Source organism: Seriola dumerili, unplaced genomic scaffold (assembly GCF_002260705.1).
Source record: "Seriola dumerili isolate Sdu_G_001 unplaced genomic scaffold, Sdu_1.0 BDQW01000056.1, whole genome shotgun sequence".
Classification (NCBI taxonomy): Eukaryota; Metazoa; Chordata; class Actinopteri; order Carangiformes; family Carangidae; genus Seriola; species Seriola dumerili.
In genome coordinates this window covers 5,531,237-5,550,375 of record NW_019174311.1, presented here as the reverse complement: position 1 = coordinate 5,550,375, position 19,139 = coordinate 5,531,237, and the positions used below count along the sequence as shown (strand labels likewise).

At 41.5% G+C, this 19,139-nt stretch overlaps 2 protein-coding genes across 5 annotated transcripts; both read right to left on the bottom strand.

Annotated features, from left to right (window-relative positions):
• Nucleotides 1-6,609: 6,609 nt before the first annotated feature.
• Nucleotides 6,610-11,004, bottom strand: LOC111219293 (probable E3 ubiquitin-protein ligase DTX3). 2 transcript variants are annotated; one of them, XM_022741924.1, is made up of 4 exons: nt 10,826-11,004; nt 10,436-10,618; nt 8,356-8,573; nt 6,610-7,797 (listed from the first exon to the last, which is right to left on the bottom strand). In XM_022741924.1, the coding sequence occupies exons 2-4, from the start codon at nt 10,526-10,528 to the stop codon at nt 7,719-7,721; spliced, it is 390 nt and encodes a 129-aa protein (XP_022597645.1). In that variant the 5' UTR covers nt 10,529-10,618; nt 10,826-11,004; the 3' UTR covers nt 6,610-7,718. The 2 variants fall into 2 exon arrangements, with proteins under 2 accessions (XP_022597645.1, XP_022597644.1); XM_022741923.1 differs by having other exon boundaries at nt 10,436-11,004.
• Nucleotides 11,005-12,924: 1,920 nt separating this feature from the next.
• On the bottom strand, nt 12,925-18,585 carry dtx3 (deltex E3 ubiquitin ligase 3). Of its 3 annotated transcripts, XM_022741884.1 has the most exons (5): nt 18,116-18,585; nt 17,839-17,879; nt 16,505-17,307; nt 15,111-15,328; nt 12,925-14,877 (listed from the first exon to the last, which is right to left on the bottom strand). In XM_022741884.1, the coding sequence occupies exons 2-5, from the start codon at nt 17,849-17,851 to the stop codon at nt 14,802-14,804; spliced, it is 1,110 nt and encodes a 369-aa protein (XP_022597605.1). In that variant the 5' UTR covers nt 17,852-17,879; nt 18,116-18,585; the 3' UTR covers nt 12,925-14,801. The 3 variants fall into 3 exon arrangements, with proteins under 3 accessions (XP_022597605.1, XP_022597607.1, XP_022597606.1); XM_022741886.1 differs by lacking the exon at nt 17,839-17,879; XM_022741885.1 differs by lacking the exon at nt 18,116-18,585 and having other exon boundaries at nt 17,839-18,013.
• Between the last annotated feature and the right edge of the window lie 554 nt (nt 18,586-19,139).

The window sequence follows — 19,139 nt, the reverse complement described above, 5'->3', positions numbered from 1 at the left end:
AGAGATGCCTTTTCAAAGAAAGTGTATCAGTCCTGTTTTACCATCCAACTGCAGTGTGGGTTTGTTGTCTTACAGTATAACGGCAGCATCAAGAGCCTGGTGTAGATAGACTGTATGAGCCTCACTTACTGACTCGCAGCAGTATCTTCCCCCAGCACATGCAGTACAAATACTGAAGCAACCTGATGCTACAGTGAACATGAGTCCTGCATGCCAGACTCTGGGTGGATGTGGCCTTTAGCCTACTGCCAACCTGAGCATCCTTGCAGCCTCTGCCAACACAATTAGTCCATGCACTTGCTCATCTTTTGGCCGGAGTTTAAGGTTGTGACATTTCTAATTAATCTGTCCAACAATCACACTTGCACCAGCATCTGCAAATATTCCATTCGCCTCTCATTTATTTCTCTTTAGAAAATGATACAAATGGCAAATCCTAAAATGCATTTCTCAAGACATAAAATTTTGACCTCTGACCTCCTGCAGATTAACAGGTGGGAGTTCATATCCGTGAGACTAGCAGACTGGAAAGTCCGGTGGATGGTTTCATATTTTAAATCTATTCTATATTTAACTCATATCTTACCTAAACATTCTGTTTGGGACAAAGTGAGATTAAAAATTGCTGGTGGGGGGATCAATATTTCAGAGATTAAAGAAGAAAAGTGCAGGTCAGTGATCCTGTTTGATGTTCCTATCTGGCAGGAGAATATCTCAGTATAATGAATATAAACCCGCTGGTTGTTTGGGTACCTGTTAGGGACCCAGCAGTGAGGCAACAAGAACACAGGAACTGTTGAAAAAAACTGGGGTTTATTTAGAAAAATATTATAACACAAGAGTATAATAATGAGGTCTATAAAAGAGGTCAACAAATATATCTGTATTCAAGATAACAACTAAAAAAAACATGTTAACTGAACAAACTGACCCAACACAATGAGACATGAGACATGAGACATGACAAAACATATAGTGGCTTAACACACAAAGGGGTAAACAAAATGGACGCCAACTATAACTAAATATTAAGCAAAGCGAACTAAAAATGTGATATTAAATGTTTAAGTGTAATTGACTACAAGTGATATTATTTGGGTGTGGTTGACTGCTAGTGAAAAGAACCTGTGTTGATAACTGATGAGGTGAATTAGGATTGAAATGATATTCCCCTGTGTGGCCGTGGCCATCGCACTATTAAAGTCTTTAAAAAAAAGGCGGAAGAGAAAGATAAAATAAGTTTTTAATGCAGTCTGTTACTATGCAACACATCAGCTCCAAAGACATTCCTGTGGAGGATTTTCATCGCCCTCTGTCTGTGTCCTCCCTTTCAAAACTGTGTCTTCTTTTTTTTTTTTTTTCTCTCTCTGTTTCCTCTTCCTCTCTTCTTTGACTTGCATATTCCTGGGGCTGTTTGATCCACAGCTGGTTGGAGGGAGTCTTTGATAAGTAAATATGCATTCTCTGCGAGCTGCTATCCTTTCTGCCTGCACACTGACCGTTAGAGGCTCCTCTGCGACAGGAATGACTGTGCCACACTGGCAATATTTAAATGCTCACTCTCTCCCTCCTCTCCATCTCTAATTGCTGAGATGGCTTTTGATATTCAAAGGGCCTCTTGAGTAGAGACAAAATATTCATAGATCCACACTGTGTTTAACTAATGTGTTACATCGTATTACATGATATCCTCGTTTTCAAATGTTTTGTAATATTCGTTTTAAATACAAAACAAATATTTTCAGTCATGAAATGAAGGACTTGGCCTTAGATTGCGTTTGCTGTTGATTTAGACATGTACAGTGTGTGTGCCAGGAAACTAACTCAGTTTTGAATGTGAAACATATTTTCCTCAAGGATGAACTCTATGCTTCTGCTGAAATTTCCTTATTCTGTTGGATTGTGAGGGGCACGTCTGTTACTTTACTGGGTTGTTGGTATAATCTGATTCTTAACATTGCCCTCTTATCCTGGCTGAAAAAAAGGGACACCAGTGGAGCTATGAATATGAAGATGTACCTCATGACTCACACTGATTTGTGTTGTACAAGGACAAACTGAAGCAGGAATAGTTACTCACACAACATCCTATATCTGACATGATTAAGCTTTCTGTTTGCTTTTATGATTCAGCGTCTAAACTGCTTAGTGAGCTGTTTGTTGCCATAAGGTGCAGCTGTTCCATTTGCTAATTGTAAGAACTCCTGCTGAGCAATCTGCAAGTGTGACATCTCCACATCAACAAACCACGGGTGAAGCAAGGGGCCCACTTCATAACTGCAAGGATTTCCCCCACCTTCACACACTTCATCTTGATGTATTAAAAAAAAAAAAAAAAAAAAAACACTGGTTAGCATCTAGTGATAATTCTACAGATTTAGCCTGATCTTCTTTGAATCTGAACCATGTCTCTGCATGGATGCCCACCCTGCCTCATAGTACACGAAGTAGTTACATCACATATTGTTAAATAAAATCTTTGTGTGGCTCACAGTCTCTGCCAGCAAGTGCACTCAGCTGCAGCAGCCTACACTTTGGCACAGCAATATAAAATATACAGTTGTGCAAGCACAACGTTTTTCTCTGAGCAGATCCATATTTATATTTACACTGTATATTCAGTTTGTGAAGCCATAAAAGCTTTTGCACAGGATTGTGCCTGAGCCCGGTTCTTTTTCTAATCACGATGCTTCCTCTGTGACAGCAGCAATTTGGTAATTTAACGGAAAACAACTGGTTAACACTAATTACTTTCATCTTTCTACTTCAGTCTATCAGTGTAAATAAATGGGGGTGAAATGAGGAGATCCACTATATTTCTATTAGATGTATAATTTGTCCTCAATAACAATATGTCCCAACAACAATATTTTCCATTCACTTAAACTTGTGGTATTCCAAACTGATCTATATGACTGAAGAGATAAAAGGGCTCATTACTATTCGAGCAGTACGACAACTGGTGTCTCAGTGTTGCTCACATACAGTAGAGGTGCCACAGGGTACGACCTTCCCGTGTAAAATAGATCAGGCTGCATTAAAACCAGTATCCAGTATCTTCACCACCACAGATTTCTGCCGGCCTCCATCAAATTTTTATAATGAAAAGAAACATTTTTACCGCTAATGTGAAAAAAAAAAAAGCTCCAGCTGTTCCAGTCGTTCAAAAGAAAGACGGGCCTTGGTAGAGATTCTTGTTTGTAAAATGATAGAAAGGTCATGCTAGTTGCCATGACAGCCACAGCTAATTGCTCTTCTATGAGACAGTCTGAGAGTGGATGGCCAAGGCTGAGGATGCAGACAGGAAGGACAACAAAGGAGTTTGGTATCCCTCAGAGCACCCAGAAAATATTTTCTATCCAGACTGTATTTGCAAGGGTTTTTGTTCGGGTCCTTTTGAATATGTTCATGTTGCTGCACATCCATTTACACTTTCGGATGAATGAGATGGCTGGGTGTTATGTTCAATATGACCAAAAATACTTATCATATGATCACGATAAACAACACTGTTCCTAATTTAAGTTTGGAGAGGTAATTACTGGACATTGTTTTAATCTCCCTCACAGAGGGCAGATGATGGAACTACTATCCTCATATCGTGGAGAAAGTAGGCGCTCGCTAATGAAGAACAGCTTGAGGCACAGCCTTCAATCTGTGACGCTGACAACCCAGCCAAAGACCCCAATAGTTGCCAGCTTTGCTGTTGTGTCCTGTCGGCGAAGTAAGTCAGTAAATCTGTCAGCATTACTAAGAAAAGCAGAGGGTCTGTTCTGCTAAATCAGGCAGACAAAAAGCCATGTAGCCCCAGCTATGAAACAGAGAAGAGAATGTGAGAAACTGCCTCAACAAACACACTCACTCTCACACACACACACACACACAAACACACACGTTCATGTATTCACTAGTGCGTATTCGTACATACTGTACGCACAGATGCAGTCAAGGGCACACAGACAAAAGCCACAGAAGCACAAGCACCCACACACCCACCTTCTATTTTGCTGTTCTTAAGCAAACAGCCTTAGGCGCAGTGAATGAGCATGTCAACGGTGTGGGTTGACATTCTGTCACACAAAGAGTGTGTATGGAGACAGATGCCTCCTCAGCCTCCTCCTGTCCATTTACCTAACACACAAACACGGCCTCGAATGTCCTTGTTTGGCCTTTATGATTTAAATATAGAGATTTTTAATTCAGGGAAGGCAGAGAATCTTTATTTCTGTCAACTTTGGCGTTAAAAGAGGAAACTGGGTGAAGATATAAAAAAAATAAATAAATAAATAAATAAAACATACCTTCAAAGGGTATGCAAAAGTAGGCTACGTCTGGAGGAGTTGATTTCCATTACAGTGGAAGGAGAAGAGTAGCGTGCCCTGCACCCAGATAGGCAGGTATATCTGTGATTGGGAGAGGATGAGAGGATGAGGAGGCAGGCAGGCGATGTGCCAGGGTTTTCCCCACAGCCAGAGACACTCTAATTAAGGAGCACAGTGGGGAGAGGGGGCGAGAACAACAGCTCTGCATTGTCACATAATGATTTTCTTATCATCTCTGGTACAGGAAACACCGCACATCTCTCGCCCGATGGGTACGTGTGTCTGGTTGTTTCTCGGGAGCCCCTCCTGAGCGGCCGTCTAGTCACACCCAGAAACATGAAATCAACCAAGTCTTGTTGCTATTTTCAGTGGCTGGCAGGGGAGTATTCACGCCGTCCTGCCACAACACTGTAGAGCTGCGTTTGATGGAAATGAATGTAAGCAGCTACAGATGTATCCGTTTTAATCCATACACTGAGAGCTTATTTTCACTCTGTCATCAATCCATTTTAGAAGGAGGTTTGTCACTGTGTGTTTAATCCACTCACGATATTGCTGTGCATAATCATTAATACATATTTATAGCTCTTTTAAATTTCTGTAATTCTTTGCCCTTTTTCCCAGATGTCCAGATGGACACTGACAGAGAAGGGAAATACCTGCAGAGAGGGACAAAGAGTCATTGAATTTTAATAGTGTTTGTCATTTTATTTCAATTTAACTAGGAATATAATTTGCGTTTAAACAATAACGCCTGAAGAGATTGTCAGTTGGGAGGATGTCTTCTTATGGAGACATTCCTCAGCCTTTCACATGGAATATTTGATGTTCAAATGTAGGTTACATCCACTGAACTGAAAGTGAATTTTGAAAAGCGGATTTATTTGTCGTGTTTCCTCAGTCATTCTCTGTATATTATGCATGCTCCATGTTTCCTTGCCTGTCTCACAATCTGCTCAACTGCCAATTTTCCACTTATGTTAAAATAACAACGTGTAATGATATGTTCATGAAGTTACAACAGGTGATGCTTTCCATTTACACAACACAGCAGAAAGGAGAAGAAGTGACAGATAAAAACAGCGTTAATACTGAATGATTAAGGCTCAAGAGAAGAAAATGGATGATGATGATGGGAAATGGTTGGACTAAACTGATGAATTACGGGAGAAAAGGCAAAATGGGGGAGGTGGGGGCAGTGGTACATTTGACCAGATGGGTCCTGGTCTGCTTTGTGAGAGCAGCAGATGCCCTGAGATCCTAGGCCATAGAAATGCCCCGAGCCGCTTAACACCATAGCACTGAAGAGAACGAGCCCAATAACTCCACCCAGTCACATGTGCGCTTTCCCTGATAGAAATATAGGTTAAAGGTATTTTTTCATCCCATAGCTCTGTGCTATGGTAGACGCTGAGAAAGCGATCAGCTGGATGTGATACCGGAGAGCCCAGAAAACCAAAAACAGAGCATGTGTGTCAGGCTCTGCTGCATCTAAATACACCACAAGACAATAATAAGCTTTTAGTTACTCTTAGAAACTCTGTTTGCAGTATTTTGTATTTAGTGATGGCTACTGTAAGACACTTGCTACACATTTAACATGAGTAGACATGCAAATGACCTCAATTAAAAAGAATAGCAGATGAGCCACTAATTCTTTCGCCTTTATTAATCTTTTAAATTGAATCTGCGTCTGTATGCGCATGTCATCGCCTCTGCTTACAGTATTTGCCATCAGAAATCCACAGATGATCAGTTCAATGTGGTCAAACACAGGGCGACGTCCGTTCTCTCCATCGTACAGATACAGTAAATGCTGCTGCTGCTAAAGCTGCCCCGGGCACCATAGAAACACATGACTCATCATCTACAGCAGATGCTCTGCTCCTCTCACTGACTTTGGGCAATGAGGTTTGGGAGGTGCTGCGGGACTGTGGGTTTGTGATGATGTTACAGCTGCATACCAAGCAGACGCCATCACACAGTTTTCTTTGAGGGGAGCATCACCCTCTAGTGGACCAGAGGGGGAAAAGGCAAGATACAAAAGTACTAGTTAGTAGCTGATGAATTCAGAGCACTGCTGACACTTTGTTTGACGCTCATTTTATTTGACACTTGCGTGAACACAGTATGTTACCTAATGAATGTGCTTTTTGTACACCTGATGTTTTACCATGGAAAAGAATAACGCTTGGCACTCTCCGGCTTGTTCGTGTTGCAGCCCCAAAACTGTTCATCTTAATTGAAGGTGTCAATTTAAAAAAAAAAAAAAAAAAAAAGGGTAACAAATATATATTTTCTTTTTTTTCTTTTTTTTTTTTAAAACGCTAAATAATTTCCTAAACCAGCTTTTAACAAAGGTTACTCAAACAGGAGTAAAGTGCATTTGTTGGGAAATATGGAACATGTGGGATCAACTCAAAATAAAAGGCAATGCCCTTGTTCATCTGAATGTATACAGTACAGTGTAATGTAAAGGCTTTGGTTACGTAAGCTATACTTGCTAGTCGGACTGATTGATTGTTGGTTTTGGTCTTTTCATGGGATTTGTTGACAGTAAGAGAAATGTAGATTATCACCAGACTTTAAACATAATGACACATACATCTCACACTTTACCTATAAATTTAACAAATGTCATCTCTATCACATGTACACAGTGGTTTCCTACATGGACTTCACTGGTTGAATGAGTGGACAGAGCCTCAGTTTATGTCAAAGCAGCCACCAGACATCAGCAATAGTAAATTAGACATAGTCCATAACAGTGTTAGTTAGAAGTATACGGTAATGATATGTTGGTACATGCAGTTACATTCAGAAATGTGCTACAGGATGCAAAACTGCAGAGTTGTGCACAGTTGTGGTCAAATCGTCATCAGTCTATTTCACCACAGTCTATGTAGGACACAGCTAGCAGTCACTCTTTGTCTTTCTTCTGTTCTGCTGGCCGTAGCCCTCAGGATTATTTTACCTGTTTTGTCTACATTCTTGATGCCGACTGTGGGCCTGATCAAGAGAAGACTGCTTTTACCACCACTAGGCACCAGATTTGTGATCCCATGTGACGCCATGTTAAAAACAGAAGAAAATGGCATATTTACATGATTGAAATATCTGATGATCAGTAGTATAGCCTACTGTACTGCTTACTGTATGGCCTGTGATTAAAGTAATTCTTTGCATAGTCAGTTGAAATGAACAATTGGAAATCTTTGGGAAAAACCACAAACCTCCATGTCTTATATCTAATAAATCAATTTCAACACAAAAGAAACATTTTAAAGTGTCAGCCGTGAAGATCCCTGTTTGAGGTCTAAAAAAAGTGCAGACTTGAAATACGGAAATTTGTCACAATACACAGTATTAAATCTACTTGAAGGATGACTTCACCCATTAGTCTTCCTCTGTCACTCCTTTAAGACGAAGCTCCTCTTGAACCCTGAACAAATATGCTGGATCTGGATATCCAAAGCTGGAATGAAGAAACAAAAGCAATCAGAAAATGTAGTAACTGCTAGTTGAAATGTATCCAGCTAAATTAGATTTGAAAAGGGTCGCAACATGGAAGGTTATAGAATTTCTTAATCCCAAAGAGGACAACTAAACATACAAAACTGGATCTTAAAAATGTTTTTTGCTGTACAGCAACAGTATTCTACTCAAACGGCCATCAAGTGCTAGTATCTCAACAACTACTGGATCAATTGTCACAACATTTTGTGCAGGTATCCATAGCGACCGAGGAATGACTCCCATTTAATTTGGTGACCCCTTGACTTTTCCTCTAGCGCCACCAGCAGGCCAAAGTTTGCTCCTGTCCGGTGAGATATCTCAACATCAACAGATGGGTTAGCACAACTTTTGGCTCAGACACACACGAACAACATTTCATCGGAGGAGCATAACATGAAACTGAATTTGATCTTTTTCACCCGATGAGTTCCTCAATCCTGCGTTACAGCCTTCAAGGCAATTTCCTGTACACTCATGGGTGAGATCAGTCATTCTCCTACAGCGATAATGTGCATACCATTGTGGACCACCTCCAACGTTGGTCTTGTGGTGAATGTCGTTCCAGGTGATGACGTTGTTGAGGCCTGTGGTTGCGGATTGTCCGATAGTGAAGACAAGTCTCCTGTCGAAGGCTTTCCTGAGCAGCTTCAGGACTTTCTCCCCCTCCTCGCAGGCTGGCAGGTAGGCAGTACGAGAGGTGCTGCTGTACCTCACTCCAGGGTTTGGGTGCTCAGGCTGTAATATGGTAAACAACAAAATATACTGTTTGTAATATACTCAGTTGATGACAATCCTCCTTTTAGGTATCATGCTCGCAAAACGAACTCTTAAAGATGCTTTCACTGTTGCACAACATCCAAAAATATGTCCTCTCTCACACTGCCCCTCTCCTACACACACATTGTTTCTCTTTGCCATTTTCTGAACTATATACAGATAACGCTCCCACTCTCATTGTTACTTCTGCAGACATTTGCAGTTACATTGGGAATTACATCACTTGTTTGTGCTCTTTCACACTTACACACACACACACAGACACTCACAATTAATCACACAATTAGTTGATGGACAGAAAAACACCAAACATTATGTGGATCCACCTTCTTTAATGTGAAGGTTTGCTGCTTTTGTCTGTTCATTGCAAAATTAACATATTTGAGTTTTTAATCGCTGCTTGCACATTTGCAGAAATCTCCTTAAACTCAGTGAAACTGTGATATATATTCTTCTTTTTTTTTGTTTTGGCATTCCACAGACTGAAAAATTATTGACTAATCAAGAAAAAAAATAGTCATTATAATTGCTGCTCTAATGAAGAGCCCATCTCTTAGCAAAGTGTCCAGCTGTTGATCTTTTTGTCAGTATTTGGAAGCTACAGTTCTATGCAATAGTTTGAGCAGCCCTCTGCAAATTACATATTTTGTTGAATTTGTTGAATTTTTACATGAAAAGAAGTAAATATCTCCTTTGCAGCAAACAAACATTACAATAATTCTTTCTTCAAATGTTAATGTACAGTTTCTTTTTATTTCAGGGACTTAAAAAACTGGGGGAAAAAAAAGAGTATATTGGAGCATGTGCAAAGGTTTGGGTACTCTCCCAACTTCAGAACTTAGTAACCTGCACTTTGGAAGATAGCACAGCTTGCGAATGCTTTTTGTAGCAGCTAAGAGTTTCTTTAATGTATTTTCACCCACTCTTCCTGCAGATCACCTTCTGTGATATTTTTAGGTTGTGTTGCACACACAGCATGTTTAAGATCTACCCACAGACTTTTCGATGATGTTCAAGTCAGGGGACTGTGAGGGCCGATCCAGAAGCTTAAACTTGAATTTGTTTGTAGTGAGTTAGTCCATGTTGAATTTTGAGGTCTGCTTTGGATCATTGTCCAGAAAGCTCACCTATTTCAGTTTCAGTTTCTTAACTACTGACTGCAGCACATTTCTTGCCCCATGCTTGTTGGCAAAGACACAGGAAGAGAGGCTCATTTTGATGTCTGTCGGCAGGGGTTATATTTATTTCTTTTCACTTTCAAAAGGTGTCCACGAGCATTAGAAGTTGTTGAGCCTAATTGTGAGTGTTAATAATAAAGAAGAACATACATAGCTTTGACATAACTTTTTCAAAGCATATTGCTATCACTTTGAGGGGGAAGTTTATACTGGGTTGTGGGCAAATAATCTAGAAATAAAGCACAACTGTCCTCCTCCACCACTACATGTGCTTCTATGACAACAGAGGGATGCGCCTCTTAAATCACCTCTCCATAGGATTCCCACTTCAACATAAGTATATTAAACATAGGCTATACGTTTAACAACAGAGGCTGCTTTACTACACCAGGCTGAAGCTACGGGAGAAATAAGGTGCATGATGGTTAGGTGGCGCTGAACTGTTATGATACCTAATCCAGATGTTTTTATGTGTCCGTGTAGGGCTGTCGAACTGTATTTAGAAGCAGACAGCGCTCTCTGGTGGACAGATGTGGTGCTAAAAGCAGCTGAAAGATGTTGCCACGGTACACTGGCACGAGCTCTGTGAATATGCAGCCTACATGTGGCCTCTACAGCTTCCATTTACACAGTCAGCCTCACCCCTTGTATCCCTGCTGGGAAGCTGTACTGTATGACAATACATCCGCAGTGCTCGAAGCCGGGCAGGCGCTGCCAGCTGCGCGTCACCGTCATCGTCCCCTCCGGCTGGGTCCCCGTGTACACTCCGTGGTAGGTGTTGCATATCGGACAAGCGGGTTTAAACCTGAAAACCGAGTCGATACACTGAGAGCAAAAAGAGTGAAGGCACTTTAACATCTTCCTCTCTTGGATTTTGTCCAAGCAAATGGCGCAGTCCTCTGTACTTTTAAGGACCACATTAGAGTGGCTGTTTCTCGTGTTTTCCATTTTTCCGGTATGCTGCCTGGCTGCGTGAATGGACGCAAACGAGTTGTGACGTAAATAAAAAGATAAGGAAGGAAAGAGAAGTACCGGTGTTGTGTCGAAGTCTGTTTCCCCGTCGATATGCGTTTCCTTTACCTTCTCTAACTAACCCCCAGCATTATTCCTAACCTAGCTAATTATCTCTGCCGCGCTCTATCATAACTTACCCTAAACCCTAACCCCAACCAGGGGGAGGGGGGGTGGCACTACCAGGATACGGGATACGGGAGGGAGTCTGTCTAAAGGAAGAAGTGACTTTATTCGTCACGAGAGGTCTGTTCATTTCCTGTGGGTGTCACTACACGTCAATGTGCGAGGAAGTGGTGCGAAGAGCACTCACCGGTGATTGGTTTGATTTTGATTCTGAAAAGTCTCCCTGTCATCGACATTGAGGTCACAGTTCATGAACCAAAAGAAACAAAAGGGTTGAACAAAAGAGTGGTGAATATCTAAGTACATTATCTATGAGAGGCCGCCTAGGCCAAAACTGAATACTTCACTTACACATACTGGTACTAAGCACTTGTACATACATGCATACTGTAATAGAAAAATTATATTCTGCACTTTGTATAACCTGGTTTGAACTTTGTGTGACCTGGCTTTGTATATTCTTGAATGTGAATCCGTTCCCACATGTATGCTCCTTATCTGGTACTGTCCGGTACAAACTAGGGAGTAGTTTGTCCTTGAACACACACCTGCTTCTTTTTGACAGTTAGACAGTCAGGATGGCACCCAGAATTGTTCACACACACACACACACACACATCCTGACCCTGCCTCCTTCTTTCTTTCTTTTTTCTATAAAGTTAATGTGCACTGTGTGACTGTACACTGATCCTTTGCAAAGCTCTTATTAAAATATATAAAGACAACTTGATCATTTTGTCAACTGTTCACTTTCAGATTTCCATCACAATACTATTATGCACATACGCTGTTAAACTGCATACTTCTCTTGCCACTTGTTGACCCATTTTTAAACTCAAACCCATGTGATATGACAATCTACCACCTGTTGGCTCACAGTTATTTTAATACACTGACTTATACCAGACAGTTAATCTCATCTCATATTTACTACTACTGCTAATGTTTTGCATACATTGGGAATTTTGTAAACGGTAGAATAATTATTCTGCCATTACTCAGTAGAATTTTAGTGTTTGTTTTGACGATCTGTGATCATTAGCCATTAAGGTATTTCTTAAAGCAATGAGCAAGAGAAAGAAAATCAGGAAGACTGGCAGTATCTGCTACCATCCGCAGCCTTTATAAAACATGAAAAAGTTCTGAAGTAGGTTTTTCAAGACAAGTACTTACAGTTATGATGTTTGAAAGGGCATACAAGGTGTCTATACTATAACTATGTGATGCTCCTTTGAGTTACATCTCTTCTATTCAAGAAATCTTTCTGAGAGATTGCTTTATGAAGAAAAGAGGCTCATAGCAAACTGAAATCAGAAGCCTATTGATGTTTCATAACTGAAGGCCACTGTGTAATTAATTTCTTTACAAAAGTAATTCTTTGCCAAAAAAATGAAGGAATGACTAATTACAAAATGCAGCCGAAAAAGTAAGTGGTATACTTCTTAAAGCTGAAATGCACAGGTACCAGTGTGTATCAGTGTGTCTCTGAGTAATTCGTTCCTTTATAAGTTATAGTCCCTTGTGCTCATCTTCAGTAGTGTGCACCTCCAAACAGAGATTTATGGCCGCATACGATACATTATTTTCAGACATTTTTTCCTTTAACTGATATTAGGAGGAACAGGAAAGGTCGGGAGTGTAAGAGGGGGATGAAATGCAACAAAGGTCCCTTACAACATAGGCCACATTATGACCAATTTGTAAAGGTAGTAGTGGTAAAATTGGGTATATCAGGTGCAGTATTTTGAAGGTCTGTTCACTCCTCAGTCATGATGATGTCCACTAGATGGCACAAAGTGTATTAGCAGAGTTCAGTGTCTTGGTGTGACAAGAATCATTGTTGCTACAGTGTAACAGTGTAGATCAAATCTTGATGCAAGGCGACAACCTTGAACCCATTCCAAATGGACACTTTCCAGATGGACACAACTTTGATAGTTGCTTACAATGCATCTAGTTTATTTGGGGCCTACACTGAATATCCAACACAAACCCAAACATAACTTTTTATTCAAGTATTAAAATGTAAAGCACATTATTCTGAATATCAACAAAGTACGAATCAACACAATTAGAAAATCAAAACTCCAACTTTTCTTCAACAATCAATTTGTAATATGTGTAATCTCTCTACTGTCCATTCTCCTAACTCCTCCTCAATCATGTTATGCATAGAAATGTTTGCACAGTAGCTTTAGTAAACTACAATCCTGTGTCCCAGAAATATTTCAGTTGGTCCCTTAACTAAAATACAAAGGGGATGAAAACATAATAAAAAGGTATTTGATTTATGGATCTGACCAGTCAAATTTATGACAAATTTAGCCATTAGCCAAGCAGATTACTGTACTTAATAAAGCACTTTCACACATACAGCTTTATCTGTCTGAGGGTTTTTTCAGCATTTGGACTACAAGAATGTTTATGAAGGAGACGCTAATTTAATACACATTAGTATACATATTTTCATGAACTGTGTAGTATTTGTACTTAAAGCCAGATAGTATAGCTACAAACAAAATACGCCCAAACTGCTTACCGTTCATTAGCAACATCATGCTTGATTTTTTTTTTTTTTTTTTTATCAAAAGTGAATATAAGAAAGGCACAACAAAATCAGTATCCCACCCACCCTAAATCAGATCAATTGTTCCCACATTTTCTTTTTGTTATAGTTTCACTGTGTATTGTAGATTATCTATTCAGATAAACAAATTTACAACAGTTACCTCATTTTGAACGAGAACATTAGCAGGCAATCTCCCAGTTTGACAGGGACAGAGGCATAGATATTTAAAGAGCTTTTGTGCCTTTGATTTGGTTTAAGTGGTCTATATGCCCTTTACATTTGACATCGTCTTAAATCTGGTAATTAGATGAGCACATTACTAACAACTGAGGTAATGGGCTCAACACCTGGGAGACATCTTGATATAACAGGAGTGACCAATGGCAAGAAAAAAAAAAAAAAACCCAGGCGGAAGTCCTGACGCATGTAATAAAAGCTGCTGCAATGAGGCATCGTTTAACATTCTTCCCATTTAAGTAAAAATGCAGGGGGGAAAAATGAAGAATCACACGCAAACAAAGAGTTCCAAGCAACTGACATCAACTTGTAGTCACCAAGCTAAGAGCTGATGGCTGCATGAACCTTCTTGCTCCGAGCACTCTTCCACACAGAGGAAGCAAAAACCATGACTCCTTCTTCACTGAAAAACAAACTGCCTTACCAAAGTGCCTGTGAGTGCTTTAGATTGCAGTTACTTCAGAAAATGAATTCTCTCTACTCAAACAGTGCTATTCTGCCATAAAATCCCCACGACAAGCAATTAGTAACAATCAAATTAGAGACTTACTCAACAAACATTTCTGGGGAAATAAAACCAAGAATGTGTGCTTGTAAGAAATAAAGAAATCCCCAGAGTAGAAATAAACATTAATATAACATAAACTGTCTTTATAACATTAAACTTAGATTTCCTAAATAATATATAAGTACCATGAATTCCAACACCCCACAATGCTCTTAAATAAGTGCATCAGATATTGGTCCTATTGCCAAATGTGACAGGTAGAGGATTGTGTAATACAAGAATGCACTGCACTCAAAGTATTTTTTTTCCACATGTAGCACTGGGTTAAGCTTGACTCCGGAGGAACATGAACAAACAGAGGAACAGCTAGTGGATTGATGTGGGCTCTGCTGCAGCATTAGACGCTCGTCTGCTGAGGGCCTTGTCTTCAGCTATCCTCTTCAGCTAGGGACGGGCAGTCTCAGAGCACAACCTGGAGCCGAGTCATGTCCACCGCAAGGACAAAGACACTCGGAAAGTCTCACAAAGTCCTGGAAGAGTCTGTCACTTTCGTGCTGTCAGTCCGCTGTGATGCCTTTCTCTCTGAGCTCCTCTGTCACTCGTACCAGGTAGGTGGGGTCTGGGTAGCCAAAACTGTCAGGAGAAATAAAACAGCCATCACTGCATCTGTATGAGCTCAGGCAGCAATAGTGCCATCTAGCCAAGGACATCAACTGATAGCATTCCCTTGTCAGGAACTTCAATTACATCTGTCAGTCATTACTGAACCATTTTTTCAGCTACCGCACCTCTTAGAAAAGTTGTTGAGACCATTGCCAAATCAAATCTCCATGGGCATTCGCCTCCAACTAAAAGCCCATACATACCAGCGGGGCCCGCCCCATATTGAGGTCTTGTGGTGAATGTCATTCCAGGTGATGACATTTTGCATGCCCGTAGTCATGGAGGTACCGATGGTGAAGATAAGGCGCTGTTCGAAGGCCCGGCGCAGCAGGCCCAGCACACGGTTCCCCTCAGGGCTGTCAGGGAGGTAGGCCACGCGGTCTGTTCCTGGGTACCGAACACCCGGGTTTGGGTGTTCTGGCTGTGGGCAATAAAGAGCAGGATCAGGATCAGAACAGGGTCATTTTAAAGTATGTAGTTTTAACTGTGTTTGCTACTTGATTTTGTGAGTAGTGTGTTTTATATTAATTCATCAAGTGTTTTTATACGGCAGGCTCTTCAATCCAAGACATGTTTCTCTTTTGGGAAACAAGACAAAAAACTTTGAACCTTGAAGTCAAGAACAGATATGAGCTACTTCTGACGTCTATGAGGCGCATGCACCTGCAAACTATTCGGGGGAATTCCACTGATTTTACACATGTTGATCCGTTTTCTCGTCAGAGGAAGTACTACTCAGCATGTAACACAGTTTTAGAGGAAATTTCACAAGTCTTAGAGACTTAAACCCCCAAGTTTGGAAACTACACATTTACAACAGAAAGCCTGCAGGCAAACCGCGCACAAGGAGTTTGAAGGATGTTTGCATTTACCAGGCAGCATCTAAAGAAAATATACGATGGGTTTCATTATGGGAAATATGGGATCCAGCATTTCTGCAGTAAGAAAGGGACAGAAAGTTATGGAAGTGCAGTATTAACTCACTGTAGTACCCTTTAAAGACCCAATGAAACAGCACTGGGATATCGCCTTGCTTCCTTAAAGGCCCAATATTTAATTTTCTACCGTATAAATCTGAGCTAAATTCACCAAATAGTTGAGGAGTTTTTCATACAAATGACATAGGGGATGAATTTTGTGTTTGCCAGCTCATAATTGCAAACAGACGCCTGTTTTATGACTGTTTTACAAAGGATTCCTGATATAAATAAACCTTTGCCATGATCAGAAAAGAGCAAATCCTTTTTGTTGCCGTTTTTGTTCTGCCATGCATTGGAGGGTCTGTCAATAAATTTGTGAGTAACAGCAGGTTCTTATCCTGTTTTGAATCTGAGCGTGTCCCTTTAATTTCATGTATTTCCTTCTTAAACTGGATATTAGGGGTTAGATTTAACACAGGGGCAGGTAAAGATTATTAAAGTGTGAAACAACTAGATATCAGTCAGGGACAGAAAAGAAGATTTGCATGGTCAGAGGACTGTGATTATTTACAAAAGATCTGATCATGTATGTAGTATTACCTACAAGCACAATTGCACTAAAGAAGTCCAATCAATTAGATTTTATGCCATATTTCACATGCTCTTGGTCAACTCACCGCCTGTAGGCCAGGAGGGAAGCTGTAGATGATGCAGATACACCCGTAGCCTTCGTGACCAGGAATCTCCAGATCAGGATCTCTCTCTACGATCATTGTACCATTGGCAGGCTGGTTTCCAATCAGCTGGCCATACACTAGCCGACACACGGGGCATGCTTTCTTCACCTTAAAGGCTTGATCCAGGCAAGAGTGACAGAATGAATGGCCGCACCTCTCCAGGGTGGTCTTCGCCACTATGTCCCCCATGCAGATTGAACATGTATTGTTGTCCTCCGCCTCACTGTGGGAAGCCAAGCTGGGGTCCATGTCCTTCCTCTGTGCCTCCTCGTGGAGCATGGCGCAGGCCTCCTCATCGGCAGGCTTCCTGAACCTCTGCTGCTGTCTCTGGGAGCGCCGGGGCTGAGGAGGTGGAGGCGGAAGCAGGCTCCCCTCACCGTTCGGCTCCAAGACTCCCACACAGGGCAACAGAACCCTCTTCCTCTTGTTTCCCCCCTCCTGTTTGCTCATTTCTTTGCGGGCACAGCGGCATAAGTCAATGAAGGCTTTTCGTGTCTCACTGGAGATGGGTCCATCCATCACCCCAGCTCCGGCGGTCCTGAAGCCTTCCACCGGCTGCAGCCTCACAGCACAGCAGCCCCCCCTCTCTCCTCGCCTAATGATACCAGCACTCATCCCCTGCTTGCGCTGGAAGTCAATGAGCCAGGGCCGCCCAGCTGCAGCCAGGTAATCCCACACTGCCTGTGAAACCAGCACCTCATCACTGCCCTGGCCAGCACGCACACTCATCTCATCAGAGGAAACTGCACAGAGAGACGCACAAAAGTCATCAGCATGTTAGTGCTTTCACATAGGCACTCAAAAAAGCACAACAATTTCCACTTGTGTGAACATAAATACAGTTACAGAAGTTGCCCCCCAAGGCAGATGCCCTAGCCAGAATTGCTACTTTCAAATGCATTATGGGAAATGATGCTATCTTTTGCCCAGACATGGCCACAAGAGTGCCTATGATGGCTCTACTTTCTTTTCTACACAGCCTAACAGCTCAGGCAGTGCAAATAAAAAAAAACACTGTTTGCAGTGTATCTGTGGATGACTTAGTAAATCTAATCTATCTATCTTTACACGTTCAACTATTTGCAGTGGCTGCGGCGCGTCAAAGACACACACACAACAGGCAGTAACGCGGCATTGCTGAGGACGTATCAGCTGTTCAGAGATTCAGACTGTAAACAAAGGAAACTAAGCCCCGTCACACGCGGAAAACATGAAAGCTCACTGACAGGCACATGCAAACACAAGAGTGACACTTCTTGAGGTGGAAAGGTTACCTTGCGATCCCATAAATCCCTTCAATTGCGAATGAAGCGTCCTGTTGAACAGAAAAAGAGAGGAAGAGGAAGAAAAGCTGAAGGACTGGAAAAAACGTTATCACAGCTGCTCGGCGATAATTAGACTGAGCCATGCTCCGCAGCAGCAGCGAAGAGAAATTCAGCGATTTCGCCACATTAGCTTTGTCTTTGATACATTTGATGTCAACATTAAGCTAAGTAGCCCCCTCCCTCCTTTCCTCTCCCTCCACCCCTCTGGATCACTTGGATACCTCACCCTTTGCCGTAGCTCGTCGCTGCCTGTCAGGGAGGTTTCTGGCTGGATTAAAGAGCACCGTGCTCCATCGGAGGAGGCCTTTATTTCTGACGTGTTGCTGCAGTTTACCCGCGGATAATTACTCTTTTGTAGTCAAGACATGCTGTCCAAACATATTCCAAGCTCATATCGCTTTAGGTTTTCAGCAGCCCTTCCCTGGCCCGGGTGAATGCCATCCAAATCTTGCACCTCGTCCCCAGTCTCGCCTGTGTTTGCTTTCCTCGTACGTCCTTGGGCTAAGCAGCGTAACACAGAGTCAAAAGCATTTGTAGTTCCTCTTCTTATCTAGCTCCGACCAAGCCAGCTATGTGGCAGCTTTCTCCGGGCAGATAATTTGCTCCCTCCTCTCACTTAGAGTCTATGTCTTTGCTTTCGAGCCGTGTCCTCCCTGTTGACTGCTGCTGTGCAGGAACAAACATACCCATCATCAATAAGGGGACTGGGACCTAAGAGAAAATGTGACCAGGAAGTTCGTCACTGAGCTGACATGATTGGCTGACAAATGGTGGTTTGTGTGTGTGTGTGTGTGTGTGTGGGTGTGTGTGTGTGTGTGTGTGTGTGTGTGTGTGTGTGTGTGTGTGTGTGTGTGTGTGTGTGTGTGTGTGTGTGTGTGTGTGTGTGTTATGCTGTGAGTGAATCACACTTTTTGTCGTGATTAACAGCTTTAATGATCACGCAGTGCTCAACACACATAAGTGCACATATGAGTCCATCCTACACACCAGCGAGGGAATACCCACTCATTCAGTTATGATGCAAATGAAGCTGTCTGTCAGGAAACACTGACTTATCGACAGGAATTGGGTAACAGTTGTTATACAGTTTTTTTTTTAAAATTCAGTAGCACAGTTTTAAAAATATTGCCTAGAGAGATGAGGCTATTGGTGGAATGCTACAATAATAATAACATTATTATTATTATTATTATTATTATTATTATTATTATTATTACAAACACAACCATTTTCAGTTTTTACAGTTTATA